Source organism: Crinia signifera, chromosome 1 (genome assembly GCF_055691185.1).
Source record: "Crinia signifera chromosome 1, ASM5569118v1, whole genome shotgun sequence".
Classification (NCBI taxonomy): Eukaryota; Metazoa; Chordata; class Amphibia; order Anura; family Myobatrachidae; genus Crinia; species Crinia signifera.
The window spans coordinates 263,804,736-263,830,188 of record NC_139217.1 but is presented as its reverse complement, the minus strand read 5'-3'; the positions used below and the strand labels follow the sequence as shown (position 1 = coordinate 263,830,188).

General features: G+C 43.8%; 1 protein-coding gene across 1 annotated transcript; it reads right to left on the bottom strand.

The window, feature by feature from the left end:
* Positions 1–14,264: 14,264 nt before the first annotated feature.
* On the bottom strand, positions 14,265–24,000 carry WDR18 (WD repeat domain 18). Its single transcript, XM_083182241.1, has 10 exons — positions 23,742–24,000; positions 23,523–23,633; positions 22,675–22,808; positions 22,235–22,376; positions 18,953–19,096; positions 18,807–18,865; positions 15,739–15,863; positions 15,491–15,657; positions 15,162–15,230; positions 14,265–15,054 (listed from the first exon to the last, which is right to left on the bottom strand). The coding sequence occupies exons 1-10, from the start codon at positions 23,949–23,951 to the stop codon at positions 14,929–14,931; spliced, it is 1,287 nt and encodes a 428-aa protein (XP_083038367.1). The 5' UTR covers positions 23,952–24,000; the 3' UTR covers positions 14,265–14,928.
* Positions 24,001–25,453: the final 1,453 nt, after the last annotated feature.

The following is a 25,453-nucleotide window of genomic DNA, read 5'->3' as shown; positions in this document are numbered from 1 at the left end:
ATTTTTATTGTAGGTGATATATAGAATCCTGGAATGCTAGTTTTGTTTTTCTAAGCCACTTTTATTGCTATGTGTTGTAGGGGGTGGGGACTAAACGAGTGGATTCCAATTATTGGGAATTGGGAACTCATGCATTGTTAGAGTACTTAAGTAGTCATTGCATACGGCTGTGGCCGGATAGGCTGTGGGCCGATTTTATCTGTGGGCCTAGATTGAAGTGGGCCATTATTAAAGTGGGAAAACTGATTCATAACTACAGCGTTATACCAGATTCATCTGACTCATCATCTCTTGTCTCCAACAGGTAACACACTGAACATCTCCTCTGTACTGCAGAGCATTACATCTATTGTGTGGGATTGATTTGTACTTCTAGGTAACACACTGAACATCTCCTCTGTGTACTTTACAACAGTACCTAGCATGTGTGTAGGGAGGAATTTATTTTTATTGTAGGTGATATATAGAATCCTGGAATGCTAGTTTTGTTTTTCTAAGCCACTTTTATTGCTATGTGTTGTAGGGGGTGGGGACTAAACGAGTGGATTCCAATTATTGGGAATTGGGAACTCATGCATTGTTAGAGTACTTAAGTAGTCATTGCATACGGCTGTGGCCGGATAGGCTGTGGGCCGATTTTATCTGTGGGCCTAGATTGAAGTGGGCCGTTATTAAAGTGGGAAAACTGATTCATAACTACAGCGTTATACCAGATTCATCTGACTCATCATCTCTTGTCTCCAACAGGTAACACACTGAACATCTCCTCTGTACTGCAGAGCATTACATCTATTGTGTGGGATTGATTTGTACTTCTAGGTAACACACTGAACATCTCCTCTGTGTACTTTACAACAGTACCTAGCATGTGTGTAGGGAGGAATTTATTTTTATTGTAGGTGATATATAGAATCCTGGAATGCTAGTTTTGTTTTTCTAAGCCACTTTTATTGCTATGTGTTGTAGGGGGTGGGGACTAAACGAGTGGATTCCAATTATTGGGAATTGGGAACTCATGCATTGTTAGAGTACTTAAGTAGTCATTGCATACGGCTGTGGCCGGATAGGCTGTGGGCCGATTTTATCTGTGGGCCTAGATTGAAGTGGGCCGTTATTAAAGTGGGAAAACTGATTCATAACTACAGCGTTATACCAGATTCATCTGACTCATCATCTCTTGTCTCCAACAGGTAACACACTGAACATCTCCTCTGTACTGCAGAGCATTACATCTATTGTGTGGGATTGATTTGTACTTCTAGGTAACACACTGAACATCTCCTCTGTGTACTTTACAACAGTACCTAGCATGTGTGTAGGGAGGAATTTATTTTTATTGTAGGTGATATATAGAATCCTGGAATGCTAGTTTTGTTTTTCTAAGCCACTTTTATTGCTATGTGTTGTAGGGGGTGGGGACTAAACGAGTGGATTCCAATTATTGGGAATTGGGAACTCATGCATTGTTAGAGTACTTAAGTAGTCATTGCATACGGCTGTGGCCGGATAGGCTGTGGGCCGATTTTATCTGTGGGCCTAGATTGAAGTGGGCCGTTATTAAAGTGGGAAAACTGATTCATAACTACAGCGTTATACCAGATTCATCTGACTCATCATCTCTTGTCTCCAACAGGTAACACACTGAACATCTCCTCTGTACTGCAGAGCATTACATCTATTGTGTGGGATTGATTTGTACTTCTAGGTAACACACTGAACATCTCCTCTGTGTACTTTACAACAGTACCTAGCATGTGTGTAGGGAGGAATTTATTTTTATTGTAGGTGATATATAGAATCCTGGAATGCTAGTTTTGTTTTTCTAAGCCACTTTTATTGCTATGTGTTGTAGGGGGTGGGGACTAAACGAGTGGATTCCAATTATTGGGAATTGGGAACTCATGCATTGTTAGAGTACTTAAGTAGTCATTGCATACGGCTGTGGCCGGATAGGCTGTGGGCCGATTTTATCTGTGGGCCTAGATTGAAGTGGGCCGTTATTAAAGTGGGAAAACTGATTCATAACTACAGCGTTATACCAGATTCATCTGACTCATCATCTCTTGTCTCCAACAGGTAACACACTGAACATCTCCTCTGTACTGCAGAGCATTACATCTATTGTGTGGGATTGATTTGTACTTCTAGGTAACACACTGAACATCTCCTCTGTGTACTTTACAACAGTACCTAGCATGTGTGTAGGGAGGAATTTATTTTTATTGTAGGTGATATATAGAATCCTGGAATGCTAGTTTTGTTTTTCTAAGCCACTTTTATTGCTATGTGTTGTAGGGGGTGGGGACTAAACGAGTGGATTCCAATTATTGGGAATTGGGAACTCATGCATTGTTAGAGTACTTAAGTAGTCATTGCATACGGCTGTGGCCGGATAGGCTGTGGGCCGATTTTATCTGTGGGCCTAGATTGAAGTGGGCCGTTATTAAAGTGGGAAAACTGATTCATAACTACAGCGTTATACCAGATTCATCTGACTCATCATCTCTTGTCTCCAACAGGTAACACACTGAACATCTCCTCTGTACTGCAGAGCATTACATCTATTGTGTGGGATTGATTTGTACTTCTAGGTAACACACTGAACATCTCCTCTGTGTACTTTACAACAGTACCTAGCATGTGTGTAGGGAGGAATTTATTTTTATTGTAGGTGATATATAGAATCCTGGAATGCTAGTTTTGTTTTTCTAAGCCACTTTTATTGCTATGTGTTGTAGGGGGTGGGGACTAAACGAGTGGATTCCAATTATTGGGAATTGGGAACTCATGCATTGTTAGAGTACTTAAGTAGTCATTGCATACGGCTGTGGCCGGATAGGCTGTGGGCCGATTTTATCTGTGGGCCTAGATTGAAGTGGGCCGTTATTAAAGTGGGAAAACTGATTCATAACTACAGCGTTATACCAGATTCATCTGACTCATCATCTCTTGTCTCCAACAGGTAACACACTGAACATCTCCTCTGTACTGCAGAGCATTACATCTATTGTGTGGGATTGATTTGTACTTCTAGGTAACACACTGAACATCTCCTCTGTGTACTTTACAACAGTACCTAGCATGTGTGTAGGGAGGAATTTATTTTTATTGTAGGTGATATATAGAATCCTGGAATGCTAGTTTTGTTTTTCTAAGCCACTTTTATTGCTATGTGTTGTAGGGGGTGGGGACTAAACGAGTGGATTCCAATTATTGGGAATTGGGAACTCATGCATTGTTAGAGTACTTAAGTAGTCATTGCATACGGCTGTGGCCGGATAGGCTGTGGGCCGATTTTATCTGTGGGCCTAGATTGAAGTGGGCCATTATTAAAGTGGGAAAACTGATTCATAACTACAGCGTTATACCAGATTCATCTGACTCATCATCTCTTGTCTCCAACAGGTAACACACTGAACATCTCCTCTGTACTGCAGAGCATTACATCTATTGTGTGGGATTGATTTGTACTTCTAGGTAACACACTGAACATCTCCTCTGTGTACTTTACAACAGTACCTAGCATGTGTGTAGGGAGGAATTTATTTTTATTGTAGGTGATATATAGAATCCTGGAATGCTAGTTTTGTTTTTCTAAGCCACTTTTATTGCTATGTGTTGTAGGGGGTGGGGACTAAACGAGTGGATTCCAATTATTGGGAATTGGGAACTCATGCATTGTTAGAGTACTTAAGTAGTCATTGCATACGGCTGTGGCCGGATAGGCTGTGGGCCGATTTTATCTGTGGGCCTAGATTGAAGTGGGCCGTTATTAAAGTGGGAAAACTGATTCATAACTACAGCGTTATACCAGATTCATCTGACTCATCATCTCTTGTCTCCAACAGGTAACACACTGAACATCTCCTCTGTACTGCAGAGCATTACATCTATTGTGTGGGATTGATTTGTACTTCTAGGTAACACACTGAACATCTCCTCTGTGTACTTTACAACAGTACCTAGCATGTGTGTAGGGAGGAATTTATTTTTATTGTAGGTGATATATAGAATCCTGGAATGCTAGTTTTGTTTTTCTAAGCCACTTTTATTGCTATGTGTTGTAGGGGGTGGGGACTAAACGAGTGGATTCCAATTATTGGGAATTGGGAACTCATGCATTGTTAGAGTACTTAAGTAGTCATTGCATACGGCTGTGGCCGGATAGGCTGTGGGCCGATTTTATCTGTGGGCCTAGATTGAAGTGGGCCGTTATTAAAGTGGGAAAACTGATTCATAACTACAGCGTTATACCAGATTCATCTGACTCATCATCTCTTGTCTCCAACAGGTAACACACTGAACATCTCCTCTGTACTGCAGAGCATTACATCTATTGTGTGGGATTGATTTGTACTTCTAGGTAACACACTGAACATCTCCTCTGTGTACTTTACAACAGTACCTAGCATGTGTGTAGGGAGGAATTTATTTTTATTGTAGGTGATATATAGAATCCTGGAATGCTAGTTTTGTTTTTCTAAGCCACTTTTATTGCTATGTGTTGTAGGGGGTGGGGACTAAACGAGTGGATTCCAATTATTGGGAATTGGGAACTCATGCATTGTTAGAGTACTTAAGTAGTCATTGCATACGGCTGTGGCCGGATAGGCTGTGGGCCGATTTTATCTGTGGGCCTAGATTAAAGTGGGCCGTTATTAAAGTGGGAAAACTGATTCATAACTACAGCGTTATACCAGCGTTAAACCGAAGTGAAACTGAAGGAGAAAACAACAACGGAGAAAACCAAAGTCTACTTTGAGTGAGTTAAATTCATTCACACTACTCCTGGCTGCTTAATCTGGCAATTCAACCATAACATCAGCATTTTACATTTGCAAACAACTTTTACTATCACTGTTAAAGCTTGTACTTGCACTGTCTGTTTGGAAAATGACCAGCTGTACCTCTAATGACCTCACCTCTCCTGCTCTTCCATTGATAGTAGGTGTCCTCTTTCTCTATACATCCTCTCTGGGTGAGCTTATGTGCTCACTCGACTTCCACTATCACATCTATGCTGATAACAGTGAAATCTACCTCTCCTCTCATGATCTCTCTCCCTCTATCCTCACTCATATCTCTAACTGTCTCTCTGCTGTCTACTCTTGGATGACCCAGCGCTTTTTTAGACTTAAAATATCAAAGACTAAGCTGTCATCTTCCCACCCTCCTGCATAAAACCTGACCATCGCTTATCCTTACCTACTGTTTATGCTCACTTCTTTACCTTCTGTGTCACCCCTGTCTGTCTATCCCTCCCCTTTAGAATGTAAGCTCTCACGAGCAGGGCCCTCTCTCCTCATGTGCCTTTCTTAGAATATATAAACCTCTGCCACCCTGATGATTGCTTCAGTGTCCTGTCCCCTGATGCAACTATCTATATTAACCATGTGCTTGTCCTAAACTGTCTTGTACTGTAATTTGTTATGTGTTTTTGATTATAACTATGCTCTGTAAAGCGCTGCGGAATCTGTGTGCGCTATATAAGAAACTGTAAATAAATAAATAATAAATAAATGGGCAGTTACACATGTTCAAAGGACCTGCCCTATACAGTGGGTGTCCATATTGCATATTACATTGTGGCACAGCACATATGGCAAGAAGAGACAAAAAGAGAAAAAAAACAAAAACATTGACAATAATAAAAATTAACTACACATAACACTTTGTGGACAATGAGGCACCTTTTTGCAGAACGTTATTATTACACTAGATATGCCAGACTTACGAGCACCCGGGGGCATAGACAAGCGAATGCCCAAGGGGCAAAATTAGGTACATGGACATGGGTAGACATCAGTTACACTACTTTACCACCTATATGTCCCATTTATACATAATGGCACTAACAAGTCTAACCAGGGTTACAGCTTGGCACCTTCCCCCATATAACCTTGTCTTACTTAACTTCTAAAGGACGGACAAACAAAATGTATATCGGGATGCATGGCGTCAACACTACATATGACTAAACAGTGTTTATAACAAGGTTACCCACTCTATAATCCTAATCTATACTGTTATACAATAATATTGATAGAGAGTACTAATTACCGTGGTGTACTTCCATCTTTTGTGAATACAACAATACAGGCATGAAGATACTTACTGTGAAGGCGAGCCACCACCCTGGGTCCAAGCCACCATATATTACCTTTAGTAAAGTTGTGACGAGTGAAGCAGAGCGAGCCACAGAGCGTGGTGAGTGAAGCGAGCCTGCGAGTGGACAACGGTGCTGTTTATGTATCAGTTAAGTAGCGGCTAATGTAACTGGCATAGCATTGGCCGCAAAGATGAGAAAGAACGCATATACATATATTTATATGTCCATTTTTATTATGTGCATTAAGGCAAGGAATATATTTCTCCAATCATATATATTCACCCTATATGCAACCCCCCTTTCTGTCTGCACTGCTGCAAATAGTGCTCCCCAAAGTGAGCCCCTCCTAGTCCAAACATGTGCAGTGATCAGTCTGTGTGTCCACTACTGCAGTAGTGACTGCACCGTCCACACAGTCAGTCAGCCTTAATGTATGTGCTAACTTACTTCAGTGGAAGGTTTAGTTGGGGATTCCCTGGCCGGGCCACCGCCAGGCATTTACTCCTAATTGGAGGAGCACACAGAAGCAGCAGCAGCTCTCTGCCCTCCTACATCCTCAGGCAGCACAGCGCACGACAGAAGGGACGGAAAGGGAGCAAGGGCTGGCTCAACGTGACAGGGGGTGTGGCCACAGTCCGGGGGGCAGCAGCATCAGGCTCTGCATAATGTGAGTGACAGTGGCAGCCATGACTGAGGGGATCGGCGGCAGTGCGGCACGCATGCAATTGTGTGGGGGGTGCCGGTGGTCATTAGGAGGTGCCTGTGCACCTCTGGCACCCCCCATGTGCATGCCTATGTGGGCTTAACAGACAGGCTGGCGGGCAGCCTGTCTGCTAAGCGCACATAGGCTGGCACTCTACACGCGAAGGCACCGCACAGTGACAAGACACAGCAGGGGGCCCCCGGCAAACCATTGGTGCCCGGAGCACAGGCTCCGCCGACGCCACCCTAGCTACACCTCTGGGTAGAGATAGTGAGAGTTGGAGAGGCTGACGGGGAGTCAGTGGGGGAAATTTACTAAGATGTGTATTCTACTTCACATGTGATGTTGCTATGGCCAACCAATCAGAATCGACTTATTTATTTAGCAACCTCTAGAACATTGTAGACAGGATCTGATTGGTTGCCCATAGCAACATCACATGTGAAGTAAAATACACATCTTAGTAAATGAGTGGGTGATAGGTGAGAGAAAAGAGAAGTGACAAGGAGACATAGTGGAGGTGGAGTGGCAGTAGGTGACAGTAACGTACAATGGCACTACATCGCCTCCTTTCAGAAGTGGCCTTAAAATTACAATAAAATAAAAATTAGATCAAAAAAATGATGGTGGCAAGTAGGGAATAGGGTTAGGCTGTGGAGTGATGGTGGTGGTGGGGGGGGGGGGGGGAATAGGGTTAGGCTGCAAGAGGGGAGGGTTTGAATTCAGCTACAAGAGGAGGGCTAGTTTACAGATGGAGAAGCTCTCATTTGAGCTGCTCCTGGTGATGGACTTTTTTTCCCACAGAGATCTAATGTGTTTCTGAATGGTGTAACGTCTGATCCTTTCACTCTTTGCGCGAGGACATTGTTTCTGGAAGTAATCCTGTCAGCCCACTGACTGAGAAATGCCATGTTAGTTTTAGAGAGTAGTTTCTTCTTTTCAGGTCAACCCGGAAGTTATTCCATCTATCTGCCAATGGGATACATACTTTTGTTCAACGTTCATAATTGTCAACAAGTAGACGACTATAATCATGCTGGTAATGGTAATTGAATTTGGACATTATAACTGTCAATATACAGACTGCATTACCTGGCAATAAAATAACAAATAGATATACTGGATCTTGTCTGAGCAGTATTGGTTTTTCTCTCTAGAACAGTGGTTCCATCCCAACCTCAGTCCTAGAGTACCCCCAACCAGAGGCGGAACTACCATTGGTGCAGCAGGTGCATTGCACCAGGGCCCTGAAGACTAAGGGGCCAACTGCCAACTGCTACCACCCACTGCTGTGCTCCATATTGTTAACTTGGATTGGAGTTGAAAAGGGGGGCTCAAATTATATTTTTGCACCTGGGCCAAATGACCACAAGTTCTGACACTACCCCCAACAGATAAAGTTTACCTTGTCTCCACACAGAATCACAAGTAAAATAATTAGCTCCACCTGAGGATCTCAGTAGCGAGGAGAAGCAGGAGGGGACACCGACAGGATCTACTAAGATCTTGCCGCCGAAGCGGGGGAGCGCTAACTCCCCCCTCCGGCGATGTCTCCTCCAGCTGACAGAGCATCAGTTAACACTGCCGCGCTGTCTGCTTCTCCCCGGCCCGCTGGACTGCGCATGCGCAGGATCTCGCTACTCACGCGAGATCCCAGCGCAGCTCAGAGCCAGCATCAGGGACAGCGCTGTCCCTGCTGTAGGCATAGGGCATCACCGCCTGCAGCTGTCGAAGTCGATTGCTGCAGGCGGCGGAACAGTCAGCGATGCTGACCGTTCATAAATTGGGCAGGAGGCAGGCGCGCAGCACGAAATATCGTAACTGCGCTATGCCTTCTGCCCCACAGCACCACACGATAGACACCCGCTCAGCGGGTGTCATAGATCAGGGGAAGCGCTATCCCCTGCCATAAGGCATGGGGATAGCGCATATTCCCCTGATCGTCAGTTCGTAAATCTACCCCACTGGCTTTGTCAATGTTTTCTTAGTATGTTTACATGGCATACAATTCAGACAAAAGAAGTGACCATTGTTGTCCCTTTCTGTTTTCTTCTGTTCTATTGGGATGAAACTGCTTGTGAGTTCTTGTTTTAAATTTTTTGCCTTTTTGTAGATAACTTTTGGTCTGGGTGGTATTATGCCTTGAAGGTTTTCATCTAGCTTTAGGATATGCCAGTGCTTATTCAAAATTCCTGACACTTTTCCATAATTGTTGCTGTATTGTGTAATGAAGGCCAGTTGCTATCTTGGTAAGTGCTGCATGGTGTGTGTGTTGTGCATATACTTCATGTATGTGAACAGTGTGTCTGTACACATATGTTTTACCAGGTACCCTGGGCCCCCTGGAGCCTTAGTCGTGCTGTTCCAATGAATAGGCCAACACATGAAAAAGGTTGACATGCAATGTCAACATGGTAATGGTCAAAAAATGAGTTTGTCATTTTTTTTTAAACCAACCTATTCTTACTTCTCCATCTATGTCGGCAAAGAGGGAGAACACAATAGTGCTGAGCAAAGTGAGCTGTACTACACTAATTGGGAGTCTATATTAACAGACACACTAAAATACTCAGTAAAAAATCCGTTAACCTTTTATCCATGTTGACTTATTTACGGTCAAACTAATGATCCACACCTCTGGATGGACTGCATTGTTGCACAAGGCACATTGTCTAGGTAAAATACCATTCATGCAACAGTCATATTTGAACTAGCATCGCTGTGATTAGTATACTGCATTGTCTCGGTAAAAGTACAAATTTCTTTTTAAAATTAGATAGTGACTTGAACATGGTCTGTAACATCTCACCATTTGCTTATCTCAGTTTTATTGCTCACTTTCTCTAGTGGGAGAGGGTCATTGGGTGCGGTCTTAATTACTGAAGTTAGAAACAGCTTTTACAGACCTACTTATTAGAGTATAGGAGGCTGGATATAGAAATCAGGCTTTAGAAATTGTCAGAATTCAAAGTAGGAAGATTCTAAGTAGTAAGATACAACCGCATACTGTCAGCCTAGACTTGAACTGGACAGAAACTGAAGGAAACTACAATCAACATAAGTGCAACTCTTAACTGCTAAAACTTTGAATATTACTCTTTCTGCTTGAAAATGCACTGTCTGTTTTGAAAATGCACAGCTGTACCTCTAATGACTTCACCTCTCCTGCTCTTCCATTGATAATAGGTGTCCCCCAACATTTTATTCTTGGCCCTCTTCTTCTCTATACGCCCTGTCTGGGTGAGCTTATTTGCTCACTTAACTTCCACTATCACCTCTATGCTGATAATACTAAAATCTAACGATCCTTTCCTGATCTCTCTCCCTATATCCTCACTCATATCTCCAACTGTCTCTCTGCTGTCTACTCTTGGATGACCCAGCGCTTTTTTAGACTTAAAATATTAAAGACTAAGCTGACCTCTTCCCACCCTCCTGCATAAAACCTGACAATCTCTCAACCTAAGGAGGTGTGAATCTGCACACAACTATTTATTTCCTATATTTCAGGAAAATTGGGTCCACCTTGTTCACTTTTTGTTTGTTGGGGGTGCTATCTATAAACAACCTGTGCGTCAGGAAATTTTCTAGAGGAAAGAGAGAGCGGTTGTAAAGGCAGATGCACACCAAAAGGGTACAAGGGCTGTACCCCACAAGAAATTGTTTTTTGTGTATATTGAGAAACTTTTCTTAAAAGTGCCCCTTACGTTTTTCTTTTATTAGTTGAAACTCAGGGTCACAAAACATTTTTAGACATGGTGAAATGAGAGGTTAAAAAATACAAACAATTACTGACAACATATATATGTGTGTAGGGATTTCAGTGGTGAAATTGTGAAACAGTTATAGAATTTAAAATGTGGAGTCCTGTTTTGCGATGTTAGATGACTGCCTTCTATAAGGTAATTTTATCCCGGGCTATATTGCCGTTCTATGGTTCAATTACTTTAATACTGGTTCCCGTTTTACACTCAATAGGGGGTATGACTGATTAATACATTATTATTTAACAGTATCCTTCAGGTCCAGAGGTTCCTCGTTTGTGGAGGAATGTTTCCTACAGTGTGTGGACTTTATAGGAACAGGTGCAGTTGGTACTGTTCGTCTGTTCGTGTTAGTTTTAGTGTAAGATATTGCAACACTATGCATTACTTTTAAATAGCAACAAACAGTTGGAGACTGTGTGTTTCCTTTTCAGGAAGGTTGCAGTGCTACACGATTGTATACAATTTTTAGGTTAGATGATCTGGTTGTTACTGTATCAATCAATCATCCAGAGAGAGAGGGGGTGGGCTATGATGATGTTTACAGCTAGTGTGTACTTAGTCCCATACACAGTATAATCATAGTGTATGGTACCTGCAGTTCAAGTATATTTTATTAAGTTCACAGTATACTCATGGGTTGTACTGTCCCCTTGTTGTTAAATCATTTGTGGGGCTGTGATCATTTTAAGCCCTTACAGCTTTAGTTCTTTGACTGCCTGCTTCGTGTGTAATTCTAGGCAATGCAGGTATGGTGTCTGGATATTAATTCTGCTTCAGACACTTTCCAGTGGTGGTCAGAGGATAGTGCCTCCTGATTATTGCCACCACTTCCCCCTGATTCTCTCCATCATACAATCTGATGGCTAGGGATAAGAGGTTAGTGCTCTTGTTTAATAAAGTCCTCTGTCCCTGGGACACGCCCCCTTCTGTCAGTCACATACACATTGTATTAATGTTGAACAATTTCAATTATAATATGGCAACAAACAGGACTCCACAGAGTCCAACACGTGTTTCTCCCGTCTAAAACAGAACATCTGTCTTGAGAAAGTTTGCAGTGCATTTTGGGTACGAAACGCGTTGACGCAATCTACAGTCTTGTGGAGTCTCCAACCCGCCCCCAGCCGGCGTATGCTCAACACGCTGAACGCCTCTACAGACCCTGCTTCAAACTATAACAGCAGCACGGAGAAAGTTTCCTCATCTGCGGTGAGCGCATAAAACCAGCTTCTCCCTGCAGACCATCCGCTCCTTAAACAAACTGAGCAAGGGAGATCCTGGCCGTCACTGACAGGTGTGCAGCAATTATATCAGCCGTCAGCCATACAGCGCACCACGATCCGGAGATCCCGGCCGCTACTGACAGCTGTGCAGAGATTACACCAGCCCATAGCCATACGGCGCACCACGCTCCGGAGATCCCGGCAGTCATTAACAGTTGTGCAGCGATTACATCACCCCCCAGCCATACGGCGCATTACGCTCCACGAGTATCAAGGAACCAAGTGAATTACTTTGCATTTTGACCGGTGACTAACCCTATTGCCATACAAACTCTCTTTGCGTGTTATCCTACATGCTAATGGACTGGCTACATAGTAAATTACCGGTTTACTAATCCTACTAAACCCAGAGGCTATTACCTGCTTGCCTTATCGCTGCTACTACTACTAATTATATTGCTGCTAAACAAGGATATTTTCTGTGGTACCACTATCCTAATTAACTGGAGACTCCATTGATATATTAATCCTAGTGCCCATTATCAATATAGCCCTATCTTAGAGTTATTTGTTGTATTCATTTTATGTATAAAATGTTATAAATTGTATGATCTTTCTGTAAATTTTTATATAAAGGTTGAATATGTACAGTGTGTCCGGATTCATTATTCTTGATCAGCAGACTATCATTATTCAATACCATAGCAGCGCAGTGCATCAAAAATCTTTTTGTCTTAGTTTTCTTGTATCTTTGGTGAGCTCCGGTGAACTCACTCGATGCCTGCAGCAGCTGATTTATAATTAATGTAACACATTAGTGCCCTACTAAACTCTGTATTAAGCACCAGGATTGTGAAGTCAGGTGGGGGCTTTTAAACCTCTACTTGACTACACACCATACCCATTATGGGAGTACAAATATATTGTATTCTAGCAACGCTATATTTTTATTTTCTTGACATTTTATATACAAACAGCAGCAGTCCATGGGCAGAAGGAGGTGGGCAGAGTGCACTCAGTGGAGCAGAGGCTTATATACAGTATACACACACACACACACACACTGTACTTTGCAGTATCAGCCGCACCGGATGCCAGACACCAGACAGGACAGTATTATGATTAGGGCTGAGGAAGGGAGAGGCCGCATACATAATACAGAGACACTATCTATCGGCTCGAACTGCACCATGCACCCGGAGTGTGTCTCTGTGTTGCTAGACCACTAACTTCTGCCAACATGTATTTTTCTCAAAAGTCCAATATCAGAAAGTAACCAATAAAATGCTTGACCCAGCCAGCTGGATGATGGTATTCAATATCCCCAAATGTAACTCATGCAAGCTAGAGCAGGAAACTACAAGCAGACTCCTCCTGATAAAGGGCAGCTGGTTACAGGGGTGTGACATCAGAGTCAGGGCCATATTTCCCACTAGGCCCGTGAGGCACGGGCCTATGGGCGGCACCTGATGAGGGAGGCAGGCAGTGGTGTGGGGGTCTAGTTCTACCCATGGTAGAGACCCGACGACTAGATATCCCTGGAGCCGCTGATGTCCCCATTGAAGATTGCAATGGCCGCAGCTGCAGCTTCCAGGCAGCCGGCAGGAAGAGAGAGATCCAACGGTTGGTGGACGAGGGATCCTGGAACCCGTCGACATCCCCCGAAGATATGTAAAGATAGCTGCGGCCGCGGTTGTTATCTTCCGCACGTCCCTGCAGCAGTAAAGACACTGGGAGCCGCAGACAGAGAGGGAGACCTTAGGACGGACGGCTGCTGTGAAGACCCCTGTGTCTTAACAGTGGTGGACGTCGGGGGGGGAATGCTGCTGAAGATGCCGGGACCCGCTGGAGGATGGGAGCAGTCCGCGGAGGGGGAGGCTTGCCTACCGTGATCTATTGAGTAAGGTGTGTGTGTGTGTGTGTGTGTGTGTGTGTGTGTGTGTGTGTGTGTGGGGGGGGGGGGGGGGGGGGGGGCAGCAAGTAATGTGGTGCCTAGGGGCACTCTGATACTTGAATCCGGCCCTGATCAGAGTAGGGGTCCTTTAGCTCACTACTCTAGGAAGGAGCAGCTGGTTACATGGGTGTGACATCATAGTAGGGGTCCTTTAGCTCACTACTCTGGGTGCAGGAGCAGCTGCCCTATGGAGGCAGCCATGCCCCATAGCAGCTGCAACCCTTACACCCATGGTAGTTACGCCACTGCCTGTGCTCCAGCTGGAAAACATGCACTGTTGAATTCCATGAGGACATGATTTGACAAACAATGCTATATACCTTTCAAATGTGCTTTCATGTCTGCCTCTAATTTGCTTTCATTACAGCTGCCACAAGGAAATTAAATTAACAGTAATACAGCCTAATTATCGCTTAGTAACATTCAGATCGTTAATGTATTACAGGACTCTAAAATTTACAAAAAGACGAATCAAGGAAAAGTTGAAATAATAGTCAAGATTTCTAAATTAACATAAGGCATTTACAAAAGCAAAAAAAAGTTTATTACATAATGCTGAACAGCAAAAATACAAGGGAGTAGGCATATTCTACAGTACAATTATATTGAATATGTATACTGCTTAGGTTGCAATATCTATACCATGTTTTGACTGTAACCAATGCCAAATATAGAGGTTGTGCTATATAGGTCACCATGAACACATGTGCTGTTAGATACATATGTTACATTGCCATCAGTGTTTCAAATAATGAACATCAGACACTGACCAAATATAAAAAAATAATAATAATAATAATTAAGACAAAATAAAATTCTCTGCTACCTAAGGCAAAATAAAATAATTTGTTACCCTGGGAACAGTGTTCTAGGCATGTGACTGCAGTTATCAGAATACTACTTTAAAGGCAGGCATGTCCAAACTATACCCCCCCCCCCCAGCTGTTGTGAACTACAGGTCCCATCATGCCTTGCCACAATTTTTTGATTAGGGCATGTCAAAGAATTGCAAGGCATGCTGGGATGTGTAGTTTCACAACAGCTGGAGGGCCATAGTTTGGACATGACTGCCTTAAGGCATTATAAAGAGAATCACAATAAACATTGCGGTGTTCACAACGTTAGCAAACCCAAGGAGAATGTCCATGTTTAGAACGTTCGCTCAGACACGGTCATGGTTTGGTGAGCATGCTGACTGAAAAGTCAAAAAGATCTTTATTTCTTTTCCGCACCACACTGAGCTCCTCCTCAAGTTCTGTTGTCCGAGAGCGAAGCTGATCTACAAGTACCGTTAGGTTCTGAGAGAAAGAATAATAACAAAATATATACTTAGACCAAAGCAATATATACTTCACTCATGAGCATGCACAAGAAAACTTGCACAGCTTGGCAATTTAGCACTCACCTTGCCCTCAGTTTCACCAAGCAGATTGTGCAGCTGTTCTGCTCGCTGCAAGTAAGTGTCTTCAGACCCCTGAGAGCAAAAACATTCATAAAGCACCATAACCATTATATGGAGGAGAGATAACACTTCAGCTATAAAAGGCAGACTGTCTGAGATGTACAACCTCACCCTCCTTCCATTATGTCCAAAGGCACAGAGATAGAAGTGTGCAATAATGTTTTCTTGGACTTAATACGCTAGTAAGTGAGCTCATAAATCTTAGATTAGCACAAACATTTCACAGTTTAAGTAAAAGTATTCCTGGTTCAATGCAAGCCCCTAATACTTACATGCTGGGGTTTCCCAAGCCTCAAAATGATACCATCACTCTCCGGACCCTCACAACCCTCAGCACCCTGAAAGTGCTTGCTGAAGCGAGGGAGGGGAAAGCTTGGCTTACTATCTGCTCGCAGCATGTTGCCTGGCGTAGGTATAATGAAGGCATTTGTCACTGGACCTAGAAAGGCAAAGAGAAATCAGAATATTCATAAAGTTCAGTGGTGCTGGATTATTAACCAGAGGTCAAAGATGACCATACCTCTGTGGTTGACTGTACGTAGACATTGCTTGCTCTGGATGTCCCATACACACACAGTTTCATCATGAGACCCTGATATCAGCATACTCCCATCCAGTGACACGGATAGACAAGTCACTTGGTCTCTGAAATTAAGGAATACCATTGTAATGCTGTTGAGAGTCTAAAAATACCAGCTTAAGCAGGGTGTATGCATACACAAGCCCTATCATTTCAATGATATCATAAACTACAAAAATTCCACCCACCAGTGTAATTAAATGGGTAATACCCAAATTACATTTAACTTAAGATGGGTATTCAGCTATAGATATATATGTCCAATCTGTCTGGTGGGAACAAAAATCTGGCAATGTATTGGAGAAAACGTCATTAATTTGCTCTCAAATGCTAGAAACACACACACACACACACACACACACACACACACACACACACAAGAAGTGATTTGGACAAATCTGCTACATCAATTGGATTGAACCAATTTGTCTGTATACGGCTGCCATCAGGGGGGCTGTGGGTATTCCAGTCCTGGGCCCATGCAGAAAGGGGGCCCAGAACTAGAGTCAATATGGTATTTGTCATAAACAAAAGTTTGCATTTCCCTGGAAGCAGTGTAGAGATCGAGTAGTGCGGCCACTGCTGCAGACACTGAAGGTCTTACCAAACATGCCAGGGTTTTCAGAAGGGAGGGGGGAGGTCCACAATTTTTACTGGCAGCCCTGTCTCTGAATTGGCTGACCTGATCGCTGCTGAGCGAATTTGCACAGCGGACGATTATTGATAGACACTGTGCACGCATACGGACCACAATGCACATGTGTGATTCCTGCTGGTGAAGGAATATTGCTACTTTTTTCCTTTGCAAGCCATTCACAAGGGGATTTGCAGAAAGCCGGACTCTGGGGTCAGTAACCGGACATTTAGTGGGAGTCCTAAGAAAAAACGCAGGTATGCCAGAGAAAATGCTAGGGGTGCCTAAGCTTTTTAGGGGAGATGACTGTATTTATTGCGGCTGCCGAATAAGTCCCTGGCTACTCCTAGCTTGCGATGACTGGAGCCGAGTAGAAAAATCATTTGGCTGGGAATTCTTCCATCCATTCGCACAGCGTGCATATAGTTCACAAGGCAAAATTTTTACTATAGCTGGGCAGCATCTACCTGCTTGTTGGCCGCAGCCTTTTTTCCCCAGCAGCTATCAGATCTGAATCAGGTCCATTGTCTGTTTCCCAGAGTTTGGGAGCAAATGATTTTCTCCAATACAGCATCAAACTTGTTTCCACCAGACAAATTGGACAGAGAAATTTTTAGGTGCCCATACACTTGTCCTATTTGGGCCAGGCCCAAATCGGATGTGTCCCGCATCCAATCAAACGCGTGGTCCTGTGCACGTCGAATGATGGACAAGCTGCACAGAAGATATATTCTATGTGCAGCCGTCAGCAGCACATTGTGGGTGTTATTTTAGCACCCATGATGTATCACATCCGTTCCTCAGGTGGGGGAAGCGCAGAACAGGCGCAGCTGGCTGCAGTAGCATGAAAAAAAAAAAAACACACAACAACAAGCCACCTCACATGTAAAAATGACATGTATGCAAGTTAGGGGAAATTAGATCAAGTATATGGGGGAATTTACACTCAGTAAAGCAATTACCAGAACTATTAGATGACTACCAATCAAGAATTCTGCAAACAGTTCTATATTCTATTCTGACACTATTGTCAACTTTCAGTAATACAGTTTAGTGGGTATACAATTTGACTGATTATAATGTCTACAATGTTGTATTGAGGCAATAAGGCACACCACAGGTCTTACCTTCTTAGCTCTCATTTGTTTAAAAGGAATGTGACACGCTTCTCGGGCTCGAGAAGCGCATCACATTCAATTTAAACAAAAGAAAAAAGAAGGTAAGACCTGTGGTGTGACTAGTTTGCATGAACCCAGTGCAGCCCGGATCCAATCTGTGTCAAAGTGCTCTCTGGACCACCCGGGACACCCACTATCTCTTACATCATCTTTTTACCATTGTTTTATATGCGTATTTGGAAACTATATCAATAAAAATATTTTATACATACGTCGGTGGAAAAGATACCTTTATGCGAGGAATCCTAATTATATCATCGTGAGTACAGTTATGCTACCCATTTGTTGATCCTTGAAAAGAAACTGCTATATGTGTTCATCTACTTGCTTATTTGTAAGTTAGGTACGCTCCTAATGAGATGTACTTAACAAATCAGAAATTTATCTAGAAAAAAAAAACAGATCTACAATTGCCCTTTTTTTAATTGTTTTTTTTATATACACCATGGATTGGAGAACAAAAGAATCAGCAAAACAACGCAAAAGAAAAGGAAAGAATAAACATTCATTAAAAGAAAACAGGGAAGTCTACACTTCCATATAACACTCTTCTGTCTTTTCTCCTCCTCTGCTCTGTCCTCTTTTTTCCTTTTCACATCAAATAGTCCATCCATAAAGGAAGCGCCCATTCTTGTTCCAAAACCCCCATTTATATCCATTGTTTTCCAAATCTCATTTTTTTTATAACAAGAGAGCAGCATCCTTGGAGCGCTCAATTTAATCCAATAACATCGACTCATATGATTTGATTGCAATTTATAAGTTGTTATCATTCAACTGGCAGCTGGGAGGAAGGTACGTTTTTAACTGAGGTAGTATCTGCATAGTAAAGCCTGCAAATATGTAGGTGTCTGCAGTGTATTCTGTTGTAGAGGTCATGGTCTGTGCCATGTGCTCTACAACACAGATATCAGTTAACAAGTTGTTCACTGTATCGCTTAAAACTAGTATCATCATTGCATTGACTTTATTTTTATGGAGTGGATATTTGTAAGGTATGGCCTTGGAATTAATATGGTAAAGACTAGTGAAAGAGAGGGGAAAAAAACCAAATAATCAGCTTTTAGGTAGGAATCATTTGCATGAGTGCAGAAAATGAAACACCCTAGCTGTGATTATTAGAATGTTATAGGTTTAAGCTGTTCCTGACACTTGGCATACAGTAACAAGCACTGACCCAAACACACATTTCCTACCTGTGTCCTTTGAACACCTTCTCCTGGTCAGTGTTGAAGGTTTTGTCTCGCTGTACTGGCTGAATATAGAATATAAGATTATCATCTATATCTCTATATAAAATGTATGATCATTATTCTATGATACAACATAAATGTGGACTCACCCATGCACACAGGTCCACCTGGAATATAGAGCCATCACTGCCGCCACAAAATAAATGATACTCAGCTGGGTCGAATGTTACTGACATGATCCGCACATCAAAGAGGACAGACACCAATAGTTCTCCAGAGGCAAGATCCCACAGCTAAAAAGCAGAAATAGATTTTTTAATGAGGGACAATTGAACAATGCTTTCTTGCTAGGAAAACGCTTTCATAAAGAAATCAGTAACATAAAACGAGAGGTGGCATCAGGGAGAGAACATCAAATCACAAGGTTCCATAATGGCAGGCCTTGTGGATATTTACAGGTCTCATTAGGATAGTTTTCTAAACTTTCTGCATTTCCCTACCCTGCAGTATTTATTAAACAGTTTGTTGCTGTTGTATGTGCATATATATTAGTATCTAGTACAGAGGTCTATAAGTATGATTTAGGTAATATTAAAGGGCACCAAATCTGGTTTCTGCACATGAGTTTTTTTTATTTTGAGCCGACATGTAATGACAGGCAGTATTTCATGCCCTACCATCAACTACTGGGAGAATTAGTGTGTTGAGCATATTGAGGAACTGTGCAGTCAGCATGGCGAGAGGACGCTGTACACTTAGACGGTGTCCACGTCAACATTCAGGACCAAAAAGAGTGAAAAACTCATGACCCATACCCTCTCCCGTCGCAAGATTCTGCAAAACCCTAAGGAACAAACCTTAGTTATAGCTCAAATCAGTTCGAGTGCTTACGGTTCGGGATTGACTCCTAAGCCAACTAGCTAGGGACACAGAACTCCAAAAGACCTTTGGGGGAAGTGACATTGTCCCATTTATGTAGTACAGTGGTGCTGTCTCTGCACCAGACTAGCCACGTTTGCATAAACAAAGTGCCAGTATGACAATGTACACATTAACAACTTTTGTAAGTGAGATGTGCAGGTTGCTTAAGGCATTTATTAAACTGGGCATTGCTGTGTGCACAAGTAGCATATAATGTGCTAGGAGAATCTTACACTGCAATTATCTCTCACCGATGTATTTTTCTGCAACCACACAAATAAGCTTGTTTTTACAACATCTAGACTTGGGACTATATCATCTGAATATTAAGAGCTGACTCTTTGCAAAGTGTAAATAAAATGTAGATGTATGAAATGCTCGTTAAGGGGAGAAGCCCTCTCAGCACAGCATAGGCGAATCTAGGGGGTGGTCCGGGGGTGCACAGGACCACCCATTAGCCCATTTTGTAGCTGAGGGTCAGGGCTTTCCAACGAGCCCAGCCCCGTGTCTCTAGCCCTCTGGGAACCGGATATATGGCCAGGCAAAGCTGGAACGTTTTCTCTATAGGATAACCCACTAATTCCGACCCCCACCCAGTTCAACGGTTGCCAGTTCCCCCTTCGGCATCACTGAAGCTCGAGGTTGATCTAGTCAAACCTAAATCGCTGGGCCTTCAATCTGATACCAGGCTGGATCCATATGGGTTAATTGGTTCCAGGGATATTGAGGTTAAACCGTTTTTTTAATTTCTTAAATGTAATTTCATGAGTGTTTATGTTCTTTGAGGGCAGGTTTCTCTGGAACCAAACAGCCCAGTTTCACAGGACTAAAATCATTCGAAGCCAACTCAAAAGTTCTTCAATATGATACTGGTCTCATGTAAATGGGTCAGTTGGTTCCGAAGATATAGCTGGTTGGTTAAAGGGGGGTAGGAAGAGGGGAGTGGTTGTCTCTCCCTCTCACACCAGAAAATGCAGGGACTAGGCTGGTGTATAAGGGGTCAGCCTGGGAATGTCCCTGCATGATCCTGGGACCATATTCCCGGGTAAATCTCTGCATTTTCTGTTGTGAAAGGGGTATTCTTTCAAACAGCCGTGACCTGCAGTGCTCTGAATACAGCCGGGCAGCCCCCTGCCCAGCTGTCAATGACTGTCACCCCTGCAGCTTCTGCTCCAATTCTTTTCCCTGCTTTCACCTCAGCCCGCCCCCCCTTTAATCATATGGTGCCGGCGCCCGGCGTGCTCCCCCGACATCACGCACAACAACAGCGCGCACAATATTTCAAATGTCCCCTCAGCTAGAGGGGACACCAGGAGGGGAGTGGGAGCGTGCTCTGCACTGCGCTCTGCTCCTCTTCCCATAGAAGCAGCTGCACCGCTCTCCATCTCTCCCTGCAGCAGCAGCGAAGGCTCATATAAAAATTTACTGTAAGTGGCACTTTTGGGGGCATTGCTTAAGGGACGCTACAAGTGGCAGTATGTGGGGGCATTACGCATAATGTGTGGCTTAATGTGTAAGGGGCATTACGGTGTGCAGCATCATGTGTAAGGGGCATTATGTGTGCAGCATCATGTGTAAGGGACATTATGTGTGCAGCCTCATGTGTAAGGGACATTATGTGTGCAGCATCATGTGTAATGGGTACTATGGTGCGCGGCATCATGTGTAATGGGTACTATGGTGCGCGGCATCATGTGTAATGGGTACTATGGTGCGCGGCATCATGTGTAATGGGTACTATGGTGCGTGGCATCATGTGTAATGGGTACTATGGTGTGCGGCATCATGTGTAATGGGTAGTATGGTGTGCGGCATCCTGTGTAATGGGTACTATGGTGTGCCATCAAGCAAGAACCCCCTAGCAATGAGCACGTAGGTAAGCAGCACTTATGTGGCAAATATGTAATGGGCATTACGGTTTGTTATATAGTATGTAATGGGCATCATGATGTGTGGCACAATGTGTAATGGGCATTATGGTGTGTGGCCAAATGTGTAATTGGCATTACGGCTTGTGGCTTTATGTGTAATGGGTATTATGGAGTTTGCTAATATGTGTAATCGACATTACTGTGTATGGTCTAAAGTGTAATACCACACCCCTTTTTGTGATGCCACGCCTCCTTCCCATGAGACCACGCCCCCTTTTTGCCGCGCGGCTGCGCCGCGCAAAGGTACCGCTGCTGTTGTGTCTAGATCTGGGACCACCCATTATCATAATTCTAGATTCGCCTATGCAGCACAGATATGGATTCTTCTCCGTGTATGGTGGGGAAGCGTGCTCAGTGACAGGGCGATATGCTCCCCTGTCATTACCTGCACTGCTAGCATGTAGATAAGCAGATTCATTGCAGCACTGACTGTTCCAACACCTACAGCTAGCTTACCCCTGCTGGCATTCTGACCACCAGCAGCCCCGCCGCCGGTCATCCATATGTATCCCCCCCCCACTCCCCAATAACACTGCACAGAAGAACTGTACTGTATATCATTTTAAAAAGTTAATTTACCTTAACCGTTTGGTCCAAAGAAGAAGTGACTGCTCGTGACTGAGGTCCTCCAGTACCACACTGCAAATCAGTGATGGGAAGTGTGTGTTGAGTCCACATGTGTCGTGGTTCCGAGCCTCGAGATCCCTCAGACTGTAACACACTAAAATGCAAGAATACTACATCTTAGGGACAGTGTTTCCCAACCTCAGTGCTGATGGTAAACTCAGGCTAGGTTTTGGCGATATCCATGCTTAAGCATCCATTGTTTAATCATAATAATTGCAGTATCATTTAAGTCACCTGTGCTCAAGTATGAATATCCTTAAAACCTGGCTTTTTACTCTGCCTTGAGCACCATGATTGGGAACTTCTGTTATGGACACATATGCTACCAAGAATAGAGAGAGTACAATGTTGAGAGCAGTTGGTTTGGTTTCGCTTTTAAGACCTGGCCTTACCTGAAGAGGTTCCACACAAGCGCCAGGCTGTCCTTGGCTCCAGACAAGAAATGGCTGCTGTCATCTGTGAAAGTGAGGCAGGTGAGATCTTGATAGTGACTGTTAAGGATAGAAAGGAGGTTCCCTGTGCAAATCTGAAAAATGATGGTGAAAATTTAGGAACAGTTAAGATTTGTACTTAAGTATAAGCATGACCACAAAAATAATTGCCTATAGCAGGGCTAATCAACCGGCAATCTATGGGACAGACCATCACAGAGGCAGGATGTCATATGGGCCACAACTACAGCAGTAGCTTGTTACCTAGAACCACAAGTGTCACTGTGTATGCAGAGAATCCTGTGTCAGATAAGATTGCACATGCCCGACCCCAAATGCCCGACTATGATCTACTATAGACTGCAATGCTAAGTAAGATTCATAAAAACAACAAAAATATTTCAAATGGGGAGATGTAGTTAGAAGTTAAAGAAAGAGAAGGCATTCTTTTTGCACATTTGCATTAGTGTGTCATCACTAGGACATGGATTTGTCTAATATTTTGAACAAAAATTCCAGGAAGGTCCATTTAGTTCTACATCACAATAGTAACTATGGATACAGTGTTAAATAGCCCCATAGAGTAGCATTGAATATTTACATATAGTAACAAATAACTGCACACATCCCACCTCCTCTCTTTCACTTATCACAGCAGAATATACCTAAAAAAATACTACCTGCACCATGAAAGAAAGACACACACACACATTTTAATGTATAGAACATGTCAATTACACATGAGAGGTGATGTGGAGTTTGGGCATCAGTGTTCCGTCACCCCCCACCCCATCAGAGGCCCAGGTTACCTCCCACAGGTAGATGCTCTCTGCAATGCCAGCCACCAAATACAGCCCGTTGGGAGATGCAGCCAGGCAGGTCACTTGTCCTGAGCACACGATCTTCTGCTGCAGCTGGTCCTAAAAAGGCACATAAAGCCACAGGCTTGTTACTTTGTGGTGGCTGCACACTCGGGCAGACTAGCATGAAAGGCAGTACGAAGCAATGGGTACCGAGCACAAACTCGCCTTTCTCTGCAGCTCCCAGACATTAATGTAATTCTTCCCCAGCTGCCCTCCAAGAAGATATTGGCCCCCAAGCAGTGCGAGGCCGCGGGGCGTACTGTTCCCTCCGCGGTAGGTGAGCAGCACCGCGCCAGTCTGCGGATCCCATACCGAGCAGTTCGCCACTTGTCCCGCCGCATCCGCGCTCAGCACCAGCTCTAAGGGCGCCGCCATTTTTTCCCCCCAGTGAGAGGATCACGTGCTCCCAAATCGTATGGAGCCGGCGTGTCACGTGGTCCTTGTTTTAGTTTCTCTACCTCGTCTTGTGCCGCTCACACTGACACTCACGCATATGCAGTAGCATGTAGCAGCTGCGCGTTATAGCTGTCAATTCAGTTTTAATTCTTGGAATTGGGCTTGTTTTTTTTTTTTCTTTTTCTAAACTGATTTCTTTTAATGATTACTTGGTATGGGCTTAATTTTTTTTGTGTACAAGTAAGATAGTAATTAATGAATTCCACACAGATCGCCAGTGGCGCACGTGCGGGGGGGGGGGGGGGGGGGGTCTGAGTACCCAGAAACCCCCCCCCCCCCCCCCCAGGAAACTAAGAGCCCAAGTCTGAAATCTGAGGGTCCCCTCTTTCCATGAGTACAAGAATTTACAAAATAGGCCTTGGGGAACCGGAGATATCTGACTTCAAAGCAGTGGTCCCCATCCAAGCCTGTTAATTGCTCTTCCCAGTCAGATATTTCAGGTTCTGTCTGACTTATGCTGTGTACACACGGGGGCGATAGGGGCTGAAATCGCTGGGAATATGGTTGCTGGTGACCATATTGCCAGTGATGAGAGTGTGCGATAACCTGCCGGGTGCGCGCTCCCGTTTTCTGCCCCATTCTAATCGCTGGTCGCAGGAGCTTGCGAGCTGATTACCTCTGATTACATCTGCGGCACCGCCGGCTGAGGTTCCTTTTCATCAGCGACCATCTCTGGTCGCTGACGAAAAGGAGAAACTGAGCAATATATTGCTCAGCCATATATTGCTAGCAATATATGGCTGAGCAATATATCTCCCCCCGTGTGTATGGGGCTTTAGAGTTTTTTCTGAGGGTATATTCCAAAAGCTGTAACTCTCCCCCTTTGCTGGACACTAGTAGCTTGTCTCTACTGTACCCAGAACCAGAGATATCAGCCTTCAAGCAGATGGTTACTGCTCCAGTTCCACACACCTGGTATGTAGATTTATATGCTCGTTGGCAGATTGCTCTGCCTCTGATCCCCTAGTTCCCAATACCATTTGGTAGGTGGTATTCTCTAGTTTGTAATTCCATTAAAGTCTAAGAAATCCATTTCCGTGAACTGACGATATCTTCAATCAAGCAAGCTGTCCTCCCACCAGAAAATTATGAATAATAAGCCCACTCCACTATACACCCCTCCTCTGCGTATTAAACATTCTCTACCACCCTGCAAGTTATGTATCAGGACCCCTTTATTCAGCCCAATGCCCCCTTCTCCCACCATCTGTGCAGTAAAGGGGTAATTAGTGGAAATCAGGGCTGTCTTAACAGCAGTGTGGGCCCCTGGGCAAAGCAATGCACTTGGGCCCTTACCCTTTCTCCCCTCCTAGGGGTGGGGGGTGCTATCAGCAGCAGCTTTGATGTCCCACGGGTGGCAGGGGGTGCTCTATCTTCCACTCAACATGTAGGACCTGGAGCAGTAACTTCTGCTAACTACT